The sequence below is a fragment of the Hesperophylax consimilis genome, chromosome 23 (assembly GCF_061612785.1).
Source record: "Hesperophylax consimilis isolate HC1 chromosome 23, BYU_Hcon_1.0, whole genome shotgun sequence".
NCBI lineage: Eukaryota > Metazoa > Arthropoda > Insecta > Trichoptera > Limnephilidae > Hesperophylax > Hesperophylax consimilis.
Genome location: NC_142858.1, coordinates 4,069,212 through 4,096,211, shown reverse-complemented (window position 1 = coordinate 4,096,211; position 27,000 = coordinate 4,069,212). Strand labels below are relative to the sequence as shown.

At 33.3% G+C, this 27,000-nt stretch overlaps 1 protein-coding gene across 1 annotated transcript in view; it reads right to left on the bottom strand.

Annotated features, from left to right (window-relative positions):
• trio (trio Rho guanine nucleotide exchange factor) overlaps nt 1-27,000 on the bottom strand; it is a 684,295-nt gene that overhangs the window by 469,891 nt on the left and 187,404 nt on the right. Inside the window, exons 3-9 of the mRNA XM_089645879.1 lie at nt 11,718-11,928; nt 7,995-8,108; nt 7,606-7,786; nt 5,678-5,904; nt 4,857-5,112; nt 2,147-2,340; nt 703-876 (exon numbers count right to left, since the gene is read on the bottom strand). Of these exons, the coding sequence (XP_089502005.1) occupies nt 703-876; nt 2,147-2,340; nt 4,857-5,112; nt 5,678-5,904; nt 7,606-7,786; nt 7,995-8,108; nt 11,718-11,928 (1,357 nt within the window). The remainder of the gene's footprint in view (nt 1-702; nt 877-2,146; nt 2,341-4,856; nt 5,113-5,677; nt 5,905-7,605; nt 7,787-7,994; nt 8,109-11,717; nt 11,929-27,000) is intronic.

Genomic DNA, 27,000 nt, shown 5'->3' with positions numbered 1-27,000 from the left:
TAAATTAATTCATTATAATTATTCACTGTTATCTAAACCTCTTCGTGTTTCGTAAAAACAATCTAAACATGACTTTTGTTTTAATAATGCATTTTGGTATTATTTGAAGAATTTTTAAATTAATGAAATACGTACGTAGTACAATAATTAATTTTATTTTTATAATATATTCAAAGATAGCAAATGCAAAATATTGTGAGTTAAAGTGTTTGTTAATGAAGCAAAGAAAATTACTTGAATATTATTGATAACTTTAAAGATAATCAGACTAACTGAAAAGCGTGAAAATTAGTAGAAAATGAGACAGGACCACCTCATCGAATAAGCATGCATGTTAAATATTATGAATGGGTGATGAATTATTGTTGATGGTTGATTGTGTATAATTAAGGGAAAAAATAGATTATTGCTGTAACATCAACTTGGTATTTATCAATCAAATTATGAATTAGGAAAGATCAAAGAGACGTAATATTTGACTGAAAATCGAGACCCGAAAGAATGAAATTGTAAGAAAGGTACCACTAAAAAAGTTAATGGATTTGATGAAATCATAAAAAAAACTCGAGTAGAGAAAATCCAGAATATTATTTATGTACAACAGTCGAGAAATTTATGAAAAATTCCCAAAAAGCCAAAATCTTCAGAACCGGCACCATCTATTGTTTTAAACAAGAACTAATGAATGTTTTCTGTATGAACCGTTCTCTGTGGGGCAGTGGTAATGCAGTTTTCTGTTACTGCACTATTACGGTTCGGATCTTCGCTACAAGCTTCTGCAGGAAACAGTGACGGATCTCTCTGTTGTGGTATGCCATGACAAACTTGCAGCATTATATCCAATCCGTTCAATAGATTCTGATAAGCGTCATACACCTGATTCAGAAGGGATACACACAATTATTCAACCAGTCTTAGTAATACGGGTACTGCTCTATAAATAATGCTATTCAAATATTACAACAAAATGAATTCCAATTATGCAACAAAATAGTTTGACAATCTTCTAATTTATTAAAAGCAAGCTTTATGATAAAAAGAGATTCAATAATTAATTATAAAAACAACAACAGTAAATTAATAATGCCAAATGATCAAAATGTGATGTGTGAAAAGAAACGATAATAAATATAATAGAAATAATTACATATGTAATATAAATAAGAATTAATGAATGAATTATTTTTAATGGACATATTTCTTATATAGTTTTCACGAACTTAAGAAGTGTCTTTATTGAAGATGGTCACATAATAAGTGAATCTTTATTTATGTAAATTTATATAATAGTGTGGCAAAAAACAAACATTTGCAATAATTCCACTAAAAAGCTCCTCAAAATAAACATTTCTTATTGTTTGATTCCCAAAATCTTGTCAATAATTTACAACAAATTTGAAAACAAGTAACAATATTTGCAAGAAGAAATCCAAAACAACATTACTAGTGATGGGCATAATCGAGATATTCCTTTGTAAATGATTGATGTAAACAAATGAAAACTTACACACATTAAAAATAAATGCTTATACATATTATTATATTCCTTGAGTAATCATTGAAATTATTACTTTTCATTTAAAAATTTATAATAATTTGCAAGGTAATTACTACAAATCAGCAACTTCGAATCAGTGGTTCAGAGTTGCACACAAAAACAATACCATAATTTTCTCTTATGCTACAAATGCATAATATATTGTATTGTGTTTTTTGTATGCCATCAATACAAAATATGTGTTGTAGCAGACATACATAGAAGAGGAAATAATGTTGATTTAAGCTGACATTTACTTTGATTTCTGAGTTAACTTGTTGTAGTAATTACCCCTCGAATTGATTCAAAGTGTAATAGTATAAATTATCAAGAGAATCGCTAGGATATTCAGGTAAAAGTCCACGAAATGGAGTTCTGAGATATCGAAATTTGAATATGTATTAAGTTTATCTATGCAGTTAGATAAAACATTCAAATATACAATAGTATAAGCTTTAAATCAGCGGTTATCAGTTTCGGCAATGGCGAGATACCTATTTCGATTATGCCAATCACCACCAAAGACAATAAGAAACAAAATGTTATTTATTTTAGTTGTCAAATTATAATTTTATTAATTAGTTATTCCAGTTGGTAGCGATAGTTTACCTCGGTGTACGCCTGGCACATCTGCTCGTAGAGCTGCTGGTGGCGCACAATGTGTTGCTCGAGAGCCAGCACGTCACGCACGTCCGGGGGTGGTGCGCATTGGGCGCTCCAGCCCGCTACGGCGCCCGCGTACACCTCCGCCTTGTGGTGGAATACCACTGACAGTGATAACACGGCACTGCGCTCTTCCAAACCTAATAATTGAAAATATAAAAAAATAATTGTTCAACCACATAAACTTTGACTAAATAATATGATAGAACTAATTACTAATAATTATTAATATAATAACTAATACTAACTTTGACGTTAGTAATATGATAGAACCAATGAATTAATATTTATAAAGAGCCATTCAGATGATTTTTTTACAAAAATGGAACTATAAGTAATATCCTATTATTATTACTGAATAGAAAGTTTGACTACTATATGTTACTGTATTCTTTTTAAGTTGCTTTCATTTGTATGGAAGTAATCAATAATAATAAAAATTAAATGCTTTAATGGTTATATGTACATATTGTCGTTCCATCATTCAGTACTATGAAAATTAATGAAAAAAACTATCTTTTGATGACATACTATCCCAAATCTCCTTACGTGGTGCGCTCTTAGAATGCCAGAACACAAATGTCACAATAAAAGCAAATGTATGAATACTTTTAAATTGTTTTTTAGCTTTTTAAAATGCCCTCCAGATTAATACATTTCAAAAATTTTGTCAAATATTTCTAAATAGTATTAAACAAAGTCACTATCCGCGTCTGTCTGTTTATGCGCTCAGTTCCTATTAACTGTGCAAAGAAGTCTGATTGGGTTTTCACTATCATTTAGAGAATTTCTTCCGGAAGGTTTCTATATACAGGGTGTCCGGAAACTCGTAGTACAAGCGGGAAACTGGTGAATCTACATCACATTTGGAGTCGATTTTGTAGTATATTTTTTTTGATTTGAGCTTTCGTTATAGAGTAAATCGAGTTGGAAGTTGATTTTTTTTTTATTTTTTTTAATCAAATTCTTATAAATTATTACAGAAGATCAAAGTACCCAACTAATTAAAACTATTTGAAAGTAAAACAAATGAAGAAACTCGGATTTGAAGCATTATTTTGAAATCACCCTTCATTTAATCCGGTGTAATCATAAAATATTTCTGCTCTGCAGGGTTAAAACATCTGTTGTTCAACCCTAAACACCAGAAAAAACTTTAACCCTAAAATAGCCGAAAAATTTTTTTTTTGGTTTTTTTTTTTTTTTTTGTGAAAATGCTCAAATCAAAAAACTTTATGTTTTTTTGGGTTCCCCATGTGGTGTAGATTCTCCAGTTTCCCGCTCGTACTACGAGTTTCCGGACACCGTGTATAATACATGTATAATTTATTTATTGAAAGTAGAGAAAAGTCGAGCAATGCCAGGTATAAGGAAAGCTAGTTAACTAAATTAATAAATAATAAATAAACCAAACTATTTTGTTGAGTGATAGCACACAATTAAAAAAAATAATACTTTAATTTGCTAAAAAATACTACTAATCCAACTCTGTGAAATCTTTAAAGTCTTTCTTTTACTGTATTTTATCTTCATAATCTAATATTATATATACAATCAAACAAAAACCAAAAATAAACAAAACAAAAAAATTGCACCATAAATATAATGTTATGAATAAAAATTTGTTTATTAATTCATTATGAATATATCTAATATTATGAAATGAATTTTGTAGTTTTGAAATCTTGATTTTTCCTTAGGACGGGTTGTTTCGGAGAATTTGAACAATTCATCAAATTTCAACGTTCACTTTCAAGTTCTGTGAAAGATTTTTTCAAGTTCTGTTTTTATTTCTGTTTTGTCAAGCAACTAGCCAACAATGATATAATAACAGAATTTGAATAGGACTTTCACAGAACCCAATGAACGTTGAAATTTGATGAATTGTTAAAATTCTCCGAAACAACCAGTCCTTAGTTAAGTTAACTTCATGAAATGATTGTAATGTTTTATAATAGACAAGAGGGTAAATTTGATCTATGGGTTTTGAAATTATCTCCATGATTTTCAAAATATTAAGTTTGACACCTGTCAAACAATGGATATTGTTTTACATCACAACAACAAGATGTAATTGAAGAACTTTATCTTAAAAAACTAAATGATCGGGTACATTGTTTTACTATCATTTAATAATGATCATAAAATATATGTACGTAGGTCTATCATTTTGATGCAGGTGGGACTTAATCAATAGGTTTATTTTCGCAGTATCACAAGTGCATTATGTAAATAATTTTACTAAAACTAATTAAGGATGCCTAAATGTTATTTTTTTAGGCAAGCAACAGGCCTTCAAGATTCTTGTGAGTGATTATTTGGGGTCCTTAAACATGTAAACAGTTTCCTCAAGTGAAACCAGAAATTCTCTAATTCGCATTCTAGACTTCTGTACTTAATTTTTTTATTGATCTTTTCCAGGACATTAAAAAGTTTGAAGCAAATTTATATGTATTTTAGTAATTATGACAGTAAAAAGTTAACTAGCAGATAACATTTAAAGAGATATATCAATATAACTTAATCTTATTGAATCTCTTGATCACTTGCCTTGCGTGCATTCAATATCAATGAACCAAGAAGTAATAATACAAAATAATAAGTTCTTCAAATAAGAAATTTAAGGAAATATGAGAAAACACAAATATGAACTAACCTGCCGCTAAGTCTTTGAAGGCCCGTTCCATGGCATGTGCAAGTGAGGCAATGTGCGTGTGTGCATAGTGCCGCTGCTCCTGCAACCTTCTGGCTGCGGCGGACACACGTGCTACAGATGCACGTGCGCTGCCACCGCACGCTGCGGCGAACCTAGCATGCTCTTCTTGCAACTGCTTTGCGAGGGCGCAGGACCGACCTATCTCCACGTAGGACGAGAGGAATGCACTGCGGTTGTGACAGATCCACTCCAGCATCTGGAATTATAAGAAATATTATATTTTCTGATCGGCGTAAGTGACAGTGATAAACTATTTGAGAAGGACCCAACAAATAGTCTTTTTGTAGAATTAGATAACAGTGGAGCAAATATCTAGTAAACTTTAAACACTTTTCTCCATTAAGATAGTGTTGTTCACTATCCCTCAGATTGCGGGAAGCAAGTAAATTCATAACAATGAGTGGCCTGTGACAAGGGAGCTGACTTGACATTTACATATTTGAGACCTTGCAAAATTTTATACTCCCGTCTGTCGGGGCCAAAAATAATCTATATATTTTAATGATATCATTAAAAATGAAACAATATTTCACTGCAGTTAAGTCAAATCTCCAATCAATTGTTTTTTTTATGTCATACTTATATTTATGAAACAATTTTTATATTTGTGACCTAAACATTTAACACACAAGTACAAGCTGTAAAGCTTCAAGGAGAAACTGAAAAATATAAGTATATAAAAGGTAAACATAGTGGATCGAAAATCTGTGCATACAACAAAAGAAGATGTAAAAGATTGCTACATGAATAATGAAGGTTACCTTCTCGCAATCTTGCTCAAACAGCCTCAACTGGAAGCACTGGTCAATCTGCAGCTTCTTGCGGTGCCAGAGCTGCAGCAGGTGGTGGTGCGCCTGCCGCACCGAGTCCAGCTGCTGGCGGACGCCCGAGGACTCGCCGCAGTGGAAAGCGCCCGGTCCGGGCGACCCACTGCCTGCCGCCAGCGCCAAAGTGTCCGCCGCCTGCAAGCGCTGCAGTATGCGCTCACCTGTAATACACAAATAATATATTAAGTTAAGTGATAAGTTTGACCTAGCAAACTGTGCTGCAATGTTATCATAGTGAAATTAATTAAGTGTTTGTGAATTTATATAAAAGACACATGAAAACAGCATAATCTCAGTTGATGTGTGAATGCTGAGGATTTCGCAGGCTAGATTATTGCTACAAGTACAAATTATCTTATAATGTACTCGATACGTTGCGTAAGCGTTTGAAAGAAACATTTTACTCAATCAATAGTTGTAGTTTTAACGGCCTCCGTTGTCGAGGGGTAATGCACTAGGCTAGCAAGCTGGAGGTCACGGGTACCAATCCCGGCATGCACAAGTAAATTTGACATGGTTAATTTGTGTTACTTCATGAAATACTCATTTAAAATAATATATATGTAGTATGTTTGCGGCATGTTCCAGAGTGGTATATACTCTCAGTATCGCCCTGGTGTAAAACCACCATTCAGAATTGAAATGTTGCTTGAAATGGCTTTGGCCATGTTTGGTAACCAAATCTGAATCGCCAGGGACTTCCCCACCTTCATCCTCCCCATCTCCTTCCCCTCTCTACTCTCTTCAGCCACACAACATACCCTAATTGGGTATGCCATAGTCCCACTGGGTCCACCCAGTTGGGGGCTCTAGTGGGGTTTCACATAAAAAAAGGAAATGCGAAGAGAATGAAGAAATACCAATGTCTCGCATGTGATATCATTAACACCCAAAGACAGGCATAGAGAATATAGTGGAACACGGAGATAATTGTGTGTTTATGGGAGCTATGCAGAGCAGTACATAAAAACTTAACATTTTAAGAAAAGAGAAAACAGAAGTGAAGTGGCATGAGCTAATCCTAATTGAGTGTTGAAAAAACTGTACAGATAATAATATAGAAGTCGGATGCCAGATGCTTTATGAACAAATATTATAACATTTTGTAAAAAAAACAATGATCAATCGAGGATGTTGACCAGTTTGGATATTAAAAAACAACATTCTAAATGTTCAAATTGATTAAAAATAAATAAATTGCTTGTAGAGCAAATAATTATTAAATGACGAAAATAAGTAGTTCACTGTTCAAATAGTTTTGAATTCAATAGAACCAAACTAGTTTTATAACCGTGCTAGTTTAGACCCGCTCATTAATTACAAAAAGTTGATTCACTCATTAACTAGTAATCGAAATTAGAAAGTTCTTGAAAATAATGTCAAAAGAATTTATTTGACCCTTGGGCACTGCTTCTCTGTTATTTTATGTTTCCTACCACAGCAGTAAAGGTACCATCCAAAGTAGCAATTAACATCATAACGATCCAACTGAACAATTAAGGAAATTTTTTTAAATTTTAGGAATTTGAAAAACTAAAATAACTGATACATTCATCTAGATTCTAAAAAGCACTGTGTGTGCCCTTGGAACAAGAAGGTTCCATCCGCCGTTTGCATGAAACCGATATATTGAGGTTTTTGATTATGCTAATGAGGTCTTGTTTATTTATTTTACTTGTTTTATACCCTTCATAAGCTTAACTTCTTCTCAAAATCACAATAAAAAATATTAGCTAAAAATGAGATCTTTTAGCCAGGATTCGATTGATTGGTGTTTAATATTAGAAAATTTATAGAAAGGAAAATAATGGGAATGGGTAATATGACAGGTTTTTGTGTATGTATTTATGTAGCTTGTTTACCTTGGGCTTCTAATTCTTCTACAGGAACTTTAACAATTTTCTTCTTCATCTCGTTGTGGAGGTCGATACCGTGCTTGGCCCCTGACACGTCGTCTGCAAAGTCGGATCTCGCCAGATCTTCTTGTAAATCGTCTAATCTATCTAAAATGTCACCAGCCTGCCAGGTTAATTCTTCCAAAGCCTGAAAACATAGAATACAGGGTCATTAATTAAGTATGAATATAATGCTCATCATTATCACCGTGCTGTATCTATCGATTTGCTTCCTCAAGAAGTACTCAAATACACAGAGGTATAGTTTTTTCATGTACAATGAACGTTAGAAATTTATCAAATTGTTAATATATGTAATTACCCGTTAAAGAAGTTATGAGGAACATTTTACTTACCAGTCTTAAGTCGATCCATTGTGCATGATCATATTGTAAAGTTCCTTCCAGATCTGTCGTCAGTTGAGTTGTATCTATTATTTTAGGGAGTGCCTCCAAACTTATCACAGTTGTCTGAAATTTAGAAAAAAAAACACTTTAGTACTCTAATGAAAAAGATGCAAGCATAGTTAAACAAACAACAAATTAGTAAAATGTTAAAAAATGGGGAATGATATAATCTCATTTTATGAAAAACCAAAGGAATTAATATTAATTTTAAAAAATAGTAGTTAACTTTAATTAACAAATATTTAATTATTGAAGACAATATAAGCGATACCTAAACGAAAATCTGAAACAGAAAAAGATACGAAGAAAAATAAGAAAAAGAAAAGATCGGTAAAAAAATGAAGACAATGTTGCTAGTTCTTATTCGAAGTATGATACAGTTAAATATGACCGAAGGAGATAAGGTCCCACTAGCTCAGTTGGTAGAGCAGTGCCCCGGCAAGGTTTCCTGGGGTTTGAGTCCTAGATGTGACCGTATCTTTTTCTGATTTTTCTGTTTCAGATTTTCGTTTAGAAGTCGCTAATATTGTCTTCAATAATTAAATATTACAATTTGAGGTTTTACTCATTAAGTTATTCAAAAACTAAATAACAAATATGTAGTATTACAAAATAATAAAAAATACATTTATTACAAGTCTGCATCATTGACTAAAAAAAATTTATTATTATCATTACTACTGATACAGAATTTGGGCAAACCTTAAATCTTTGTGTGCATTTATCGCAGTGCGCCAGCTATTCTGTTTTCTTAAAAACTTACTTGCAACAATCTACCGTAAGTAGCCCAGAATAACTAGTTATGTTCAGAGAAACCAATTTTTGAAAATATCATTAAGTATATATATTGGCACGCAAGAGTTTAAAAGCTGCTACAAATCCAATATAATAAGTAAAATAAATCAGCAAAACAAAACAATACAGCATTTACACATAATATTACGAATTATGTAACAAATAATATTATTATATTTTGATGTGCAGTTCTTGGTTCTGCAAATTTACACAGAGGTGAAACAATTTATATTTTAGCTGTATCCCTCGTTTATATTGGTCGACCACAATGCAGTCGTGGCTGGTGACTCGTAAGAGAACTAAAGTGCTAAGAAAAAAAAGGAATTCTTCGATTTTGTTGCAAACGAATTTTTTTTAATCTTTCTGAAATTTCTAGATTTGAATTCGATCACAAAAATATCGATAAGTTTACTTGTTTCTGTCTTTGCTGAAGCGCACTGAAAAGCCACAAGCAGTTAATGCCTACATTTTAGTTAAAGCGTCATAAGGATTACTAACTGTAATGTCCAATAATATAAATCGAAAAACAAAAAATCGACATATTTTAAATTCCTTCTCCTATTTTTGTTTTGTTCCACCTTCAGTGAACTCCTACATTCATCACATTCAATGTATAGTCGTCAATATATACATATATGAATACTTCATATATGATTTTGACAAACAAAAATAGATTAGTATTAGTGTTAGGGAATCCTTCCCAGTTGGACAGACAAAGGTTCATTTTGTTTTGTATTGTTTGTAATTTATATATAGTATATATAAAATAAATAAAAATTAAATTAAATTTACCCCCAAAACCCGAATTAATGAAAATTACAAGAAGGTGCTTTGCTTGGCATTAAGTCATTCTTATTAAAAGTAGGGTATTGATTTGAAATTATGCGAATATTTATAAAAAATTGATAAGGTACCTACTTAGTCATTGAATTAAGGCAAAGTAAATAAATAGGTACCTAAGTATAAGTTTGATAAATCAACTGTAATAATCTATGTAGTATTCGGATTGGAGGAATTCATAAATACATCGCGTGTGGATAAACGCGAAGTCAATAAAACCCGGTGGCTGCCTTCAAACCTAAGTCAAACCATAATACAAATAAACTGCTAATGCTTACGAAATCAATCTGCAGGGCACTTACCCCGTTTTGTTGCGGCGTTACGTAACCATTGAAAACGATCTAAGCTTATATAATATGCCCTTGTATATTCACTTTAAACGGTCAGAATGTATTGGTTAGCAAGTTTTTTTTAAATATTGATTGGATTCTATCAAACGATTTGAGATACTTCGTGCTCATTCAATGTAGTTTAGTGAAATATACAAACAATTATGTATTTTCACGTTCGTCTCTAAATATTGAGCCGTAGTTGGGATGGGTTATTTTGACGCCTGACACAGTAATTTGAAAACACGTCCCACCCCCTACAAGGTGACATTTTTCGTAAATACTTTTTAGAATTACTGTAATGTTATGATGCAGGGTGCGGCAAACAAAAACGGACAGTGCAAAAACAAACAGTGCAGTTGGGCTATTAAAAAAAATGGAGTTCTTCAAAGGTGTGAGAACGATGTTTAAAACATTTTCCTTGGGGTAGCCCCACAGGAAGAAGTCGCAAATTGCAGCCGAAAGGTCCGCTGGGTGGCGACGAAAGAACGGTCATTTTCAAGAAACGTGCAGACGGCGAAGCTCCGATTTTGTCCGGACTAAACCATGGTAACGACTGAAAAGAGCACGACCCTCCCGATACAATAAGACCCCTCCCAGGTCCCTACCCCCACTACACGGCATGTCTGCACTGTCTGTTTTGCTGCACCTGTAGATTATCTTTATCATATTATCGGTGCTTTTAATGTTTTTAAACAAATTTGAAATTATATAAGTACTGTTGTCATCAATAGTTTACTATTAATCATTACCAATCTAGATTTAACTCAAAATGATATAAAAAGCATTAAAATTATTTACAAAAATTGATAATAATAATAATTCTTGATTTTACCGCAGCCCTGTTTGATAGGTGAATGCTCGGATGGTCATGTTTATGCCCTTTGAATACACTTTAAAATTAGTATTATGCCGGTATCTAATTTTTGGGGGTCGAATTTGACGCCCTGCGGCACGGAATTACGCCTGGAGTCAGTGTTTCACAATATATTTCATTATATCGACTTCATCGAGAACAACGTTCATTCCAACGCAGAGATAATGTGTTCAGTCTTCCTGGGGCGTCCCCAACTTCTTCTACCATACAAACTAATCTCTAAATACTCATGGCACTAAAAATAATAAACTTCGAAATTTTCAGCGAAATCGGTCCAGTAGTTTTCGGTATACAGGACACACATATTTAATATAATATCTGTGCATTTGCCGAGTTGACTATATGAAATTACCTCGATAGAAAAAATCGCAATGTATGCTCCGAAAATTATAAAAAAACACACCTGGTTCTGTTATTCAACGCGTTATAGGTATGAACAAAATAAAAGTGTTTCTTTAAATGCTACTTAACACATTTGTCGAGTGATTTGGGCCCATTTTAAAAATACAGACATGCTTTGTTAAATACCTATTTGCGCTTACGCCCATTAATTACATTCGTTATTTAAAATTAATAGCGCACTCCCTCTAACATTCATATTTACATATCTCCTTTTCAAAACATATTTTCTTCTTTTTAAACGCTTACTACGGAGCCTTAAAACGTAATTAGGAAACATTTAAAATAGTTGAACGGTAAACATACAGTGTGCAGATGATAAAAAATAACGAAATACATTTTTTTTTAAATCAAGAAAAATGTCAGTTTTTGTAAATCCACAATAATTTCCTTAAAAAACAATAAGACAAAATACGAAGAAAAAAAACAGACCTCGAATTTATATTTGTGTGAGCCGAGCGAGGTGCGCTGCTTCTGCCAGAAGTTGTCCGGGCGAATGATGACGGCCTGGTGTACGGCACCTGGCGGGAAGTGTTCCTGCAGCACTTTCAGGATAGGCTTTACGGCGCTCCACGAACCCGCACCCCCGCCGCCACCGCGCATGTCCACTACCACGGTGAAGCCAAGCGAACGGATCTCCTCGCTGGAAATAAACGAAAAGATATATACGATTAATTCAATGCACTCAAATAGTGAAAAGAAAATAAGATTAATTGAATGGTGTATCTACATGTAGTGAGTTCAAATAGTGAAAAGGACAGAAATACACATCATTAGTTCAATGTTGGCACATGGAGTGATATCAGATAGTGAAACGAAAATACGATTAGCTGAATGCACCAGGAATCAAATAATTGTGAAAAGGGAAAAAGAAAATCAGAAAAAGTGCACAAAATAACATCAAATAACTAAAAGGGAATGTAAATAATATTACGACATAAATTGTTAGCGAAAGAGACGTAAAAGAAAGAAGAACTAGTTCAGAAGAAGAAAATAGTTCAATGTAGAGGTAGGTACATAGAATTTTTGATTAAGGAGAAAACATGGACACAGTCAGTAATTACGGAAAAAAAAAGTGAATTCGCTTGCATCCTAACTGTTTCTCACAGATTAATTTTTTTTTAAAGAAAGAAAATATTCTCAGGTCACGAATAACCTGATAATATTTGAAAATCTCTTACTACCACTACAATAAGCGGAAAATGTTGCTTGTGTTGTGATGTAGGACTTTTGACATCAAATAGTTTTGTAACAACATATTTTCGTACTTGTAGATGATCTCCTTATGACGCCTCGTTGCATTGGCATGTTCGCTATTCTCGAGAAAACAATGACGTCAGAACCTGATAGATTGCCTTCGCAGGATAAATTTAAAAAAAACTTGTAAGATAGGAATTTGTTGATCCAGGAAATCAACAGCGACTACTTCCTATGTAGCGATGTATTTAAAACACAACCAATCCTACGAACAACACAATTAAAATCCAACAATAAAATCCGAAAATCTTGCGGTAAACGATGAGGTTGGATAAAATAAAATAGGTTATTAATACAGAAAAATACTGACCGTTATTTTTAATAGTTGTTTCTAACCACTCAAAATTGACTAAAATATTGTCAGCAGTGGTTAACATTGTCATTAAAATTATTCTGACTTTGTCCTATTCGTGGTGTTAAAATAAAACGATTAAAATTCTCGTGAAAAATGCGCGATCGATTCGTTTCGAAATAACAAATTAAATTTTACATTGCTGGCAGTTGTTGCACAAAAAGCCGAACAAAATCGACGTCAATCAAATTTATGAATGGCGGGTATATTAAAAAGATAATTTGGTACGATTTTTTTGATGAATTAGATAAGATAATATTAAATAAATATAATGCGGAAATAAAAGTAGCAAAGTTAATAGCTATTTAGTATAACAATGTTTCAGGAAGAAGTGTTGTTATTAACGACACGGCGGAATCACAATAAAAGTGGATGTCTTTCTAGTCTAGAGGCAATCAACACAATAGAAGTGTTCCGATATATCGCCGATAAAATGCAGCTTTTGCATAGAGCTCGGTCCAGACATGTTCTTTTGTCCGTACCGTACCTCCGTTTCGTACCAGCGTCGCGATCAAGAACGCTAGTTTGGACGCCCGTTCGGTACGGTACGGTGGTACGGCATCTCGATACGGATAGAGGTACGCTCCGATCCATCGCGAGTCGGTTTTTCGGCCCGTTCAAAGGCGATACGGTACGGGTCTGCGCCAGTCTGGACGTGTTCGCGGCGTCTTACATCTTTCTCTGTTTTTGAACAATTCTAACTCCCACCAACGTCGCCTTTTTTGTTTTTTTTTCGTTATATTATTGTGAATAACAATGAAGGACGCGCAAGCAATCGTCAAATTCTCAAACACTTCCGCAGTCGACGACATGGTGGGAGGAAATGGACACGCGATGATCGCAGCGACGTTACGGAGATACGGGCTCTTGATCGCGACGCGGATACGAAACGGAGGTACGGTACGGACAAAAGATGATGCGTCCAGAGTTTTTGGATCGCGACGCTGGTACGAAACGGAGGTACGGTACGGACAAAAGAACATGTCTGGACCCAGCTTTGTGTAGCTGTCTTGTGCAATGGTAAAGTAGAAAACGAGTATTCTCAAACTGTGAGCGCCGCTAGATGATTTTGAAATTCCTTTAATCCTTGTCCTGAATACCGCATGAGAGTTCCAACAACCAGGAATGATGTTCTTTCAAAACAGAGATTCCGAAGTAGGTACCTATTTAACCCTCTGGAAAAATAAAAGCCTAGGTACATTATTTTCTTCGTAAACCGCTCAACTTAAATGCTCATTTGTTTATTATTTATTAATTTTATTTTATTAATTTGTACATTAAAGTTTACAAATGACTAATTAATTTGTTACATTTAAATATACTATGTTTTTTACTTGCTTGATGTGGCTCCTACACAACATCTTGAACTTTCCAATTGGGGCAGACTATAGGTTTTCCGGCAGCGCGTTATAGTATTTCATCCCTTTATATAATATACCATTCTGAGTATTCGTCTTGTTCTTTTTTGGTAGCCTGATTTCATTGCACGTCCTTGTTTTATGTTTGTGTATGTCCTTGTTGTATACAATTTTATTTGAAAAATATTTGGGTAGCAGGTTGTTTACTATTTTGTGTACAAATATCATTGTGTTCAAGGTCAAAATCTGTTTCACCGTTAGCCAATTTAGTTTGTTCAACATTTTATTTACTTTTGAATATCTATTTCGTCTGAGTATTGTTCTCAATGCCCTATTTTGGTGCTTTTTGCAGCGGTATTAGTTTGTTATAAATAAAATTAAAAAAAAATTGAATTGCTTTAATATAATTTTCAGTCTTCGTGTTTAAATACGAAATTTGGATGACCTTTGTTTTGGGTAGGACAAGATTTCAGAATCAATTTGTATGATGCACTAAAATATAGAAAACAGGCGTTGAGGTGAAATTTGTATTGGAACAAGATATTTGTAGTAAGACAAAATACCTGTACTAAAACCAAACCTATCACACACACGCACCTATATCTCGCCTTTAAACACTTGGAAACAAATTCACCTCGATCGACATATTTAATATAAGTTTATCATTGTGCATAGAAGCGATTGCATTTTTATTGTCAAGTATTTGCATTCACTTGTAACATACGTATTATCAACCTATACTATTATTTGTATGCCTTCTGCACTTTTAAAACTGTTTTTTGTGTCTAAAAAGAGTTTGTACAAATGTATTTATTTATTTGTACGGGTAATGTGTTATACATAAGTGAATCGACCAAAAAATAAATTAATACTCTATATGTATGTATCTATGAATTAAATATTGTAGATTGTCACTTCTTTGGCACTGTAGTGCACGTGGAATGAGTGCAAAATAAGATTTGAATACAGCTGTTAAAAATAAAGCTAAACAGTAATATTAAGTACAATTCGTAGCTAAAAACAGAAAATATTACAATGAAAATGTTTTAAAAGCTCTTAAGCTCTTTCTTTTTTAAGGGAAGAAGATTGGTCGCTAATCGCTAACTACCTAAACTTTATAATAATGGCATCAATCGCCAATAAAGGTTTTCATACTTCAGGAATTCAGGCATTGTGGATTGAAGAATTAAAAAAGATTATGAATAACAATTATTCTCGGGTAGTAAAATTTTATGTTTTATTTTATGCACTAGAATGGCCAACGTAATGGTTTTACCTTGGGACCAATTACAGTATAAAGAACTTCAGACAAGTTTGAAGGTTTAGAGAATGTACCTTTTTGGATTACTTTTCAAATGGTAAACCAGTTGGGTGAAAAGAAGGGTTTTGAAGCAGTGGCGTATGTTGGTATTTTACCGAGGATAAACATATCATTTTTTGGTGCTTCGAATTTTGAAATTAGATTATTGATTTTTTAGTGACTTTGTGTAAATTAAAAATGTTGTGAAAATTAAAAACAAAACAAAATAGTTCAATACATTGTTATCACAACTTGAATAAAAAAAATCTATAACTTATTGAGATCTTAGCAAAGGTAAGGATTCATTTGGTATACAAAGAAGAAAAGAAGTAGGTACCTCCATTTATTTATTGTAATAATATTATTAATTATTACTTTACATAATTATTACACTATAGTATACTTTAATATTATGTACATCTACATTATTACATTACATTAACTATAATATATATAAAATTACCTACATATTATTATAATAAATAAATAAATATTATAATTAACGTATGTAGAATAGTAAGGTAATGTGTAGTAACACCATGTACAGGCAAGTTATTTTAAAGAGAGCACTTTTGAATGTATTTGTGCACATCGTTAATATTCAAACAGTAATATAAAAACGGTTCGAACTAGTTTGGAACACACACCCGCAGTCCTCTCTTACCCAACAGAAAACCTACGATACAGATAGAATCTATTTAAAATGTGTGAGAAAGGTTTTAGAGTCTGTTTTGACTTCAGTAGTATATGTGAGAGAAACAGAAGATGAGGGAGATAGAATCACCTATATAACCCGCTGTAGTAGGTAGTTTGGCTATCTCTGTACACAGCTCTAGTTAGATACTAAACTCTGTAAAATACTCGTTGTTACAATATAACATTATCAGCACCAAACCGTGTACCTTTAATATAAATATCTGTGAATCTCGGCCAGAAGATTAACAAAATGTAAATAAAAACTGTTCGTTTAATAAATAATATATATAATTATAATAAATATATATATATATATATATATATATATATATATATATATATATATATATATATATATATATATATATATATATATATATATATATATATAATTATGTACATTTTTACAATCTAATGCTAATTTACTTCTTTCTCCTTTCTATTTTCTATCTTCTACTTTTTATTACAATTTTTCCAAAATTTTAGCTTCATCTATAGTTACTAATTTCATATGTTTACACTAGATTTCATATTTCATACAAATTAATTACACTCAATTGGTCGCCATGAAACAGGCAGCCGCCTAGTATGGTGATTCATTATATCTACTTTATGTAAATTTCATAATAATGTAACATGTATTAAATAAATAAATAAAAATTTCAGACTTATGGAATTCAATACTTCGTTTGTGTGAAAGCACTATATAATAAAATGATTTGCCTGTATGACCGTGTGAAAAATGTGGAGATTCGCAAATAATGCAAGGCCGATGTAAACTTTACTGTTAAGATTAAGAAAGGGACGCTTAGATTGTTTGGGTATGTAGAGCGGATGAACGAAAAAAGGAGTAGATATGACGAGAATGTGAATGGTTGAAGAAGTTGCGGATGCCCAAGGAAGACATGGTACGATCAAATGAACAAAATTCTTGTGTGGGGCGATGTCAAGAGTCAGAACAACGGATAGTTAGTTCAGTTAAATTAAGCAATTTACGGAAAGTTAAGGATTTCATCAGCATTTTTAAGACACCTATTTTCTTCTTTTATATGACTGTTTTTCTTGAGGTGTTCGGTTTACCGTGAGCACAGCTTTTCAGGCTTTCTACACGCCACTGATAAGCAGTATAAAATTCATGAAATATTTGGGATAATATCCTATGAAACTAGGTAAAAAGTGCATACTTAATTTGATAAACCATCGACATAAACCGAATGCTGCAAGACCCGGCTCAGAAAATTAAGTTCGCTAGTAAGGTAACGGTCAGCAGCGCAGTTCAGTTTGGAACTTTTCTGCGCAAGGTATTACAGCATTCTTGCAGTATTTTTTTACTAATGTCAAGTTTAAGTATGCATTCTTCAAAAACCTTCGAATTCTGACGGGGTACGCGTGACGTCATACGGGTCGGTATGAAATCAACAAATCCCAATTAAAATATTTAACAAGATTTCCAAAAAACACGAATTCTTTGTGTGCGAGTATACGCAGCGCAACTTGGGACAATTTTGTCCACATCCTTAATACAAGCGGCCGGCTAACACGTGAGGTAACGATTTAAGTGCTATCAGAACCCGCCGACCAATCACTGCGCATTTGAATGTCACACGATTTTAATCATTTTTATGTGACAATATTAATACCTAAGCTGTAATATTTTTTCCTCAAGTTCCTTATTCAAATTGTTCCAATATTTAAACACGATTTAAATTCATTTAAACTTATGATATTTTCTTGCTTCGGTCTAACGCAACGTGGCAAACAACTATAGCAGTTTTGAATAAGTTTTGCTGGAACTACTCCGCGGAGTATCAAACTGCTTGTTAGAAACTATCGGTATAACTCGCAGCTGAGTAAGTGTATAGGTACGAAAATATGTAATAATATTGTGAGAGAGCATTCGCCAGACTAAATTACAAAACAGTCATCGAGTCCATTAGGGGAAACACGAAGCAGCGCGCCCCCTTCAACCCCCAGCCCCCCGGCTCTACAGCCTCCGTATCCAGTAATCCAACCTCGGCAATATTAATAAGTAGGGTCCAGAGCCGTAATCCGTAATCTAGAGCTCTTCGTTGCTGTGCTATATCAGTAAACAGGCGTCAATTCACGAAGAGATATTTGCATAATTGCGGTCAATTGAGCGTAGTTATGCAAAAAGCAGTCAGTCCACATCAAACACAATCAGATTGTCAAGCACTTTCGTGATAAAAGGGGTTTATTAAAATGAGTACTGCAAATTTATTAAGAATCTCTTCAAATTATTGGTAATCCAGTTAAAAACCGGATTGCAGGCCTTAACGAATGAAATAACAATTTTCCTGATAAAATTGTAGTAATTTATGAATACATTATCACGATGTCGGAACACGTATGCATGAAAATCAGAATCTTTTTTTTTTATATATTATCAAGGCGAACTGTAGTTTGTTATTTTAATTGTGAATAGATCTATGATGTTTTAAATGCTTAAGAGCTTAACTTAAAATTCCAAAATGTAAGAGGTCTCACACCATAAACATCAAATTAGTCTCACATATAATTTGTTTTTTACAGTAAAAGTGGACAACCGAACTGTGACTTTTGATTTTGAGATACAGAAAATATCTGTCTCTCCACAGAATTACACAAAATCAATCAAGAAACAATTAGTTTAGTCCACATTGACCATAGAAACGGCATGACTTTTCTATTTAAGATACATGTTTGGACGCCACTTTCTGCAGAAGGGTTCTCAATTTTAACAGGTCACACAGTTTAGTTTGTCTGAATAGACCATAGAAATAGCGTTCCCTTATATGTGTAAGACACTTAATTCAAGACAGCACAGTCTTAAGAAAAGACGTTAACAAGAGATGTAGTTTATAATGAGAACTTAACATACGGTTCAAGTTCAAAACATCTCACAGAAACAAACCTACACTTAACCTAACTCACCTACACTTGAGAAAACTATACAATATGTCCACTATATACCTATTATGTAGGTTTTCGCAGTTAGTGTTCAGTGGACTAAAAAAACACGTCAGAATGGATAGAACCATTCAACCAAATTCTAGGGCATGATTTTTTGTTACGTGAAAAAATGGCGAGAGTAAACGAATTATTATTATTATTTCACCACCGCATTTCAGACATCTAACTCATAAATGAGCTCTCTAAATAAAGCTTACTCGACACCGTAGGTTAATAGGTACATTTTTTTATAATTTGAAGACTTGCCAACTCGTAGAAAGTAAAGATAGGTGTAAATTAAAATACATTATCGCGGCATGTCGCCGCTGGGGTGGTCAGTTATAATGCGCCGTGGACGAAAGCATGGCGAAAAGCAATTACTTTTTTAAAATTGGTATCGAGTCAATGTACGTATAAAATATGCTCGATAAAATAACAGTGTGCTGGGCCAATATGTTTGAGAGAAGAAAACGAATGAAAAATTTGATATATTAGCGGAAACGTATCACTTTAACGACATTTAATCAGATTTAAACAACACAATAAGTGGAGAAACTTTACAATGGCGGCTCGTGACTTTTGGTTGTGCTAGAGTGCTAATATTAAAAACTAAATGGCATTATTGATGTTGTTGTAGCCGAAACCTTTTTTTATTTTATAAGCAATAATTATTAGCCTGAAACACTCATCCACATTGAAAAATTTACTGATAAAAGATACATGACGCCAACGGGCGATACAAGCAGTAACTGTTGAATGAAACACTAGTGTATATTGAATTATTTCGCGGATAAGAGGTAAGCCGCCATAGCTCAGTGGTCAGAACTGTCGACCGGAAATCGAAAGGACACGGGTTCATGTCCCGTTGGCGTCATGTATCTTTTATCAGGAGATTTTTCAATGTGGATGAGTGTTTCAGGCTAATAATTATTGCTTATAAAATAATTGTTACCCTTTGTGCTATGCATAAAAAATCTTGTCTGAAACATAAGTTTACCAAAAAAAATAATAATCTTTTTTAATTCGGTAAGTAGGAAGATTTACAGAAAATCGGTGCAGCACACTGCCACAACGAAATTTCCTGGAGAAACCAAATTTTCGAAAAAAGATGGTTTCGATAAACATTTGAATTTGTCGAATTTTTAAAACATGGCACACACACATCACACCATCAATAATTTATTCTCTCTTTCAGAATGGCAATTTGTTTTCATCATTATAGGTACCGATAAACAAGAAATATAAATAGATCATTCGTAAGTGGCCTCACCACCGTTTGGTAATGCCTTCGGAAAGCGGAAAAAAGACCATAATGTTATATTTAAGTTAGTTTTGTAAGAATCACTAAACAGAGAAATCTAAGAGGAGTAAATCTGCAACCTTCCGAAATGAGCCGAAAGTACGACTACTTCGTTACTAAATCCACCTAAAACCCCCGATACACACATGTAATAAAATATCGATTATTAAACGGGGACATATATTTTATTCCTAACCGGTAGGAGTGAATAGGTAACGCAAGCATAAAGGAGAATCCATCACCATTTGGTCCCGGCCTTTATTCTGATTCAGCGAGTAAACCCCCGAGACCCCTAAATTAATTCCTCTGGCGATAACACCCAAAATAATATGCCCAAAGAAATAACTTATTTTCTTATTACCGACTTATTATTTATTATAACATCGATGGCCTCCTTCTTTTATAAACAAAATAAAGTACTTTACATGAAAATACAGTAAATATTATGATAACGGTACATAATCTTAACTGCAAAGCGGATATTTTTGTATATCTTCGGCATTAATTTTGTAACAATTATTTCCAGACATATTATAAGACTCTTATTTTACAACTAGCTGTACCCCGCCTCGCGTTGGTGTAGCTCAGTCCGTCTATACAGATAGAGAAACAATAGCGCATTTATCTTTTACGTCCAACAGATGGCGCTGTTTTTCAAAAAAGCGTGTTTGTCCAACGGGAGGCCCTGTTTAAAAAAAAAAAACATGTTTTTACCTGTCACAGGTGACCTCTATATAATAAAGGTAAATAAAAACACACGCGTATTCGAAAGCAACGTTGTGTCAAAGCAATCGGTGAAGAAATTTCAGAGATTTAAGATTTTGAACAAACAATTTACTTATTTTGTAACAATTCGCTACAAGTCCGTGTCATTCATTATAAAATAAAACACTCAAAAACAAAAAAAATAAGCGGATATCTGATTGTATGAAGCAACAAAACAATCAAATGGTAAGCTATGGTATCATGAAGTTTGCACAGGGTTTCTTTTTGGTCGTTGAAGTTGATAGAAAAAGACGTCGGAGATCTGCCAAGAAGATTTGACAAAACAAAATGAATCAAATATCTTAGTCGGAAAAAAGGATGTGTTGGATCGACAGGGTTGTGTGATGTTCCATAATGTATGCCAATCTCCAAATAGAAATAAAACATGATGGTTGTTCTTTTAGCGACTATATAAAACTTTGAACATACAAAACATTATGGTGAATTTAATTATAGTAATGGTATTTCTTAGTCCTCCTCACTAGGTGTCTTGTTAATAAAATTATTACTAATTTTATTTTTATATGTCTTCTATGTCGTTTTTAGTATTTTTTGTTTTTGTTTTTTCATTGACCTCTTTCAGCCAGATATTTATTCTTTCTTTGTACTCATTATACGGTTCTGTTCGATTTATATCCAGGGGTGGTGAATGTTGTCAAGTTTTGTTGCAAAAGTAATGTAAAATTAAAGTTTAATAACATAGAATGTTCTGTATTTCATTTTGATTCTATCTATTGCAATGGATACGCGGTCTAGTTAAGGATTCCGTATTTTTTTGTTAAATATTTGTTGTACATTTGGTACGTCAAAAGTATTGTAAATTTAACTTGAAGGAGTTACTTTCAGTACAGTCTTTATGATTCATTTTTTAATTGTATTCGGGTTATGTATGTACTTAGATGAAGCATATCCGCATCCTACAATTCCATATTCGATTCGAGAATTACATTATGCGTAGTTCACGTTTTTCACATCCTTTTAATTTACCACATTTCTTAAATTTTTAAAGAAATGTATAAGACTTGTGAGTTTTTCGTAATACCTTTGATTTGTAGGTCCCATCTAAGATTTGCATCAATTAGTTAGTAAGTAAGATTATTTAAAGTGACATTGTTTCATGACCAGAGGGTATAATACACATAAATATATACCTACGTATAATCGCTTTACCAATTTCTTTGAACTAAATTATGTATGTGTAGATAAAATGTGTTATCAATATCCACTGTACCCCCAAATAGCGGGGGTATAGGGTGGTGGGGACAAGTTATTATCATGTTATATGCCCGCTCGTCTCACAAACGCCGCCATTGTCGTGACATTCAAAGAATTCTGCAAAACGGGGCAATTCTACCTGCATGTCCCATTCTGATTTTTTTTCGACCCGGTATTACAAAGAAATACGAATTTGTAAATGTTATTTTCCACAGGCCTATTGAGGCAGTTATTAAGGGGTGGTATTTTCTGTCACGAGGAGATAAACAAATTATTTGAAATAATATACCTTAGCATATTTATTTAGACAAAAAATTAATAAAGTGGATTGGATTTGAAATAAAATATAGTAGATTCAGATGTGAAGTAAATAATAATAAAAAATAACAGTTATACATAAAAATTTATGTAGGACAGTTTTGTGAAGGTTCACCTAAAGTTATGCTTGACTATCGAATTTTACTGTTTGACACACTGTACTATTTTTCAAAGATTTTTAATAATTAAATACATAAGTGTATTTTGATTAAAGTACGCATTTCTTTTAGGGTTCATGATTTTTTTGTTTAACATGTAAAATGGTTTCTTCGATAAATAAAATTATTAAATATACAAGTCTCCAGGCAATAAGAAAATAATTTATAATTTTTTTTTAAATTTATTTATTTTACGCCCATAGGGCTTTTACATGGTTGGTAGTATAATTTTAATTTGACAGATACTTTGAAACATAAAAAATAAGAATAAAATTACATTTGATAAAAGCTATGCAACAAGTCATACGAACACAAGAAACAAAAACAGAAAATTACAGCAATTTGTAGGTTTACATGATGTGTTTAGGAGTATTGTTGAAATAAATGTTTTAAATGATCCACAAAACTTGCCAAGTTGGTGGAATTCCATTGTAATAAGTAAGTAAGTAGAATTAATACCAATTTTAAACTTAATTTAACTTCTTTGGCCAATTTTTCGGACAGGATAATACTTTTGGTAGTGAAAATCTCAAATCATATATTTATTACCCTTGGTCATTTCCACTGACCAGATCAGTTTCCGAAAATCACGTCCATCTTACGACTGGTATTCTAATATTAACCTTTACCTAATAATCGTCTCCCTTCGGAAAATAATAATAAGTATCTAAATAATGTGAAAATATGCACTAGGAACCTAGTGCTTTTTAAAAATAACTTGGATTTGCGGCTGAAAGACATTTCTACGATTACAGCGGTCTCAATGGAGTGCTGGTACCTACCCTGATGTATGGAAGTGAGGCATGAAACTGGCAGATAAAATGAAAGTAGACCGAATGCTGTAGAAATGAGATCCTGGGGCGTATGTGTGGTAAAACCATGTTTGATCGTGTGAGAAATGTTGAGATCCGCAAAGAGTGCAAGCCTGATGTGAGCGTAATGAATAAGATCAAGAAAGGGACGCTTAGATGGTTTGGGCATGTAGAGCGAATGAGCGAAGAAAGGAGTGTAAGGAGAATATATAATGCAAATGTGAATGGTAGAGGAAGGCGTAGCACGACCAAGTGAATCAGATACTTGAGTCGGGCCATGTCAAGAGTCAGAATAATAGAAGAGTATGTATGAGACGATGTATGAATTTGAATGAGGCAATGAGTGTGTGCCAAGACCGAGTTGTTTAGCGGTCCGTCCTCTCTGCCTACCCCTGCCGAGAACGGCGTGATGGTTAGTTAGTTAGTTTGTTACAGCGGTTTTTTCTACATTTAGACTTGTGGGTAGTAGGATCTTTCCGTTTACTATCAACTGTAACATCTTCAAGACAAAATAAATGTTTATTCCAATATACTAAATATAAATATTTGTATAGATAGTAAAAAAACTTGGGTACAGCGGCTGAGAAACAAATTAAAATTATGACTTATAATGTGTGCTGGAGTGGGTGATACAAGTTGAAGCCGTTGGTGCTAGCAGATTACGAGGGCGGGTAGTGGCTTCTGTTTACCGATTTCAGAACACAAAATTTTTATAAACCGGCAAAGTTATAAATAAAACAAAGTTAAAATAGGAAATCGATTATCAAATGATGGCGTACTGCGCAGATCCGAGAAAAATTACGAATGGTCTGAATTCTCGACAAATCAGTCCCAATTTCAAATTACGGATGGTCTGAATGCTCGACAGATCAGTTCCGATTTTCAATAATTACGGATGGGCTGAATTTTCGACAAAGCAGTTCTGATTTTCAAAAATTACGGATGGTCTGAATTCTCGAAAAATTAGTTCCGATTTTCAATAATTACGGATGGGCTGAATTTTCGACAAAGCAGTTCTGATTTTCAAAAATTACGGATGGTCTGAATTCTCGAAAAATTAGTTCCGATTTTCAATAATTACGGATGGGCTGAATTCTCGACAAATCATTTCTGATTTTCAAAAATTACGGATGGTCTGAATGCTCGACAAATCAGTTCCAATTTTGAAAACGGCAATTAAAATAATTTGCCGGTTAAATATTAATTGCGCAGACCCATGAATTTGAGGTCAAATTGGGGGTAAAAGTGGACATAATTTTTTCCCTTCGTATCTCATCTAATGGGGATAGTCTAATTCTCGGAAATCCAGGTCTAATTTACAAAATCGCAATTGAAATAATTATCTGTTAAAAATATTATATGATAGGTAAGTACTTTATCGCCTGTCTCCAAATAAACAAAATTTTAATTAATCTTATTTAAAGTTATCAGTGTTGAAGAGTTCATAGAACCGGAGTTACAGACAAAGGTACAACCGAAATTAGTATTTTTAGTAGGCAGGTACTTTATCGGTTATCAGAATTCTCCAAACAAACACTTCCAATTTTGAAAATGACACTTAAATTCAAAGCAAACTGTTCTAGAGTTCATTAAACCGGAGTTACAGACAGACAGTCACAACCGAAATTTGTATTTTTAATAAAATTATAAATATGGGGTTACGAATAACCTGACAATATAAAAATCTCCTACTACCACCACAGTAAGCGGAAAATGTTGCTTGTGTTTTGATGAAGGATTTAGCCAGCTGAGGAATATTGAACACACTACGCCTGGGTGGGACCCAAAAGCGATGTCAACTCAGCCACCGACCAACCGGTCATTAATGAGGAAGAACCTTTTGAGAAGTGCGTTCATCGTCACTTTCAAAAATATAAACCCTTAGTTTTATGACGGTTTTTTCATAGAATTTTAACAATTCATCACATAGTATGTGAAAGTTTTTTTTATATCACTATGGGCTAGCTGCATCACTGAACTTAAAAAAAAAAGAATTTGAATAGAACTTTCACAGAACTTGAATTTAATTTATGAAATTCGATGAATTGTTTAAGTTCTCTGAAACAAACCCGACCTTAGGCAGGCAGTAAATAGGTAGATACTTGTTGAGATTGTATCATTCAGACTAATGGTAATCTTTTCCATGGAAACATTTTTTTTATGTGACTACCACAACACGGGCATTAGCCTAGTGTGATAGTCAAAAGAAAATGTATTGAATCATCGTGCAAATATTTATTATATAAAAATAAAATATTATGAATGAAGATGGTTATAGGAATAAATACATTTTATTTTTGAACAATTATTAATCAATACAGTTAATTTTTCGCCGTAGGTAAGTATTTAGCCATTTTCTAGCTATATGAGCCTATCTCAGGACCTTGATAAGACAATTCATAAAAAAAAGTATTAAAATTATGAAATTAATAATATTTTTCTTAAATGAAATAATTACTTTTTTTTAACTACTGTTCCGTCACGCCGATTTGATTTTGACAGGCCGTGTGCTGACCAATAGTATGGTCAGAATTTGAACTGTACAGTTTGAATTCACACACGTGAACTATAATCACGGAGTTCCGTGAGCCGTACAATAGCATCGAAACGTTCGTCTTGTCAAAACCAATGTGTGTACTCTCGCCGGTTATTTATCGGAATAATCCCTTAAACGTATTTTATCGCAAATATCGCAATCCAATTCAACATACCGAGTGCTACCGTACAACGATCACCGTTCCAGTGCTGACAGATGATTCTCGAGATGCAGATTTCGTTCGCCACCCGGTAAGCTGACTGTGAATTAACCTTACAAATTGTGTTATCGCATTCGCTTGTCATAAGCCATAGGCTTTATCCATGCTTTATCTGTGTGGAATAGCCCTTCAAAATACGGCTATCCCAACCCTTGTTCGTTCCTCGAACAACTACTTTATTAAAAATTTTACATAACGTTATCTAGTATATGTTTTAATAATAAAAATATTTGGATGATTTGTGAAATTACCTCAAGAGCGCTGTTAAAATATATAGTATATGTCTACAATGATCTTTCTTATTACTAACTATAGACAGTAGACAGTATAGACAGTATTGTCAACTTATTGCATTGACTGGTTGGTTTATCAATAATAACGTGATGCTGCTTCAGAATGTATACATATTATTATTATTTATATTTTGAACAGGCAGATAATATATAGGACCATACTTACCTACGAGGTCATTTGAGATT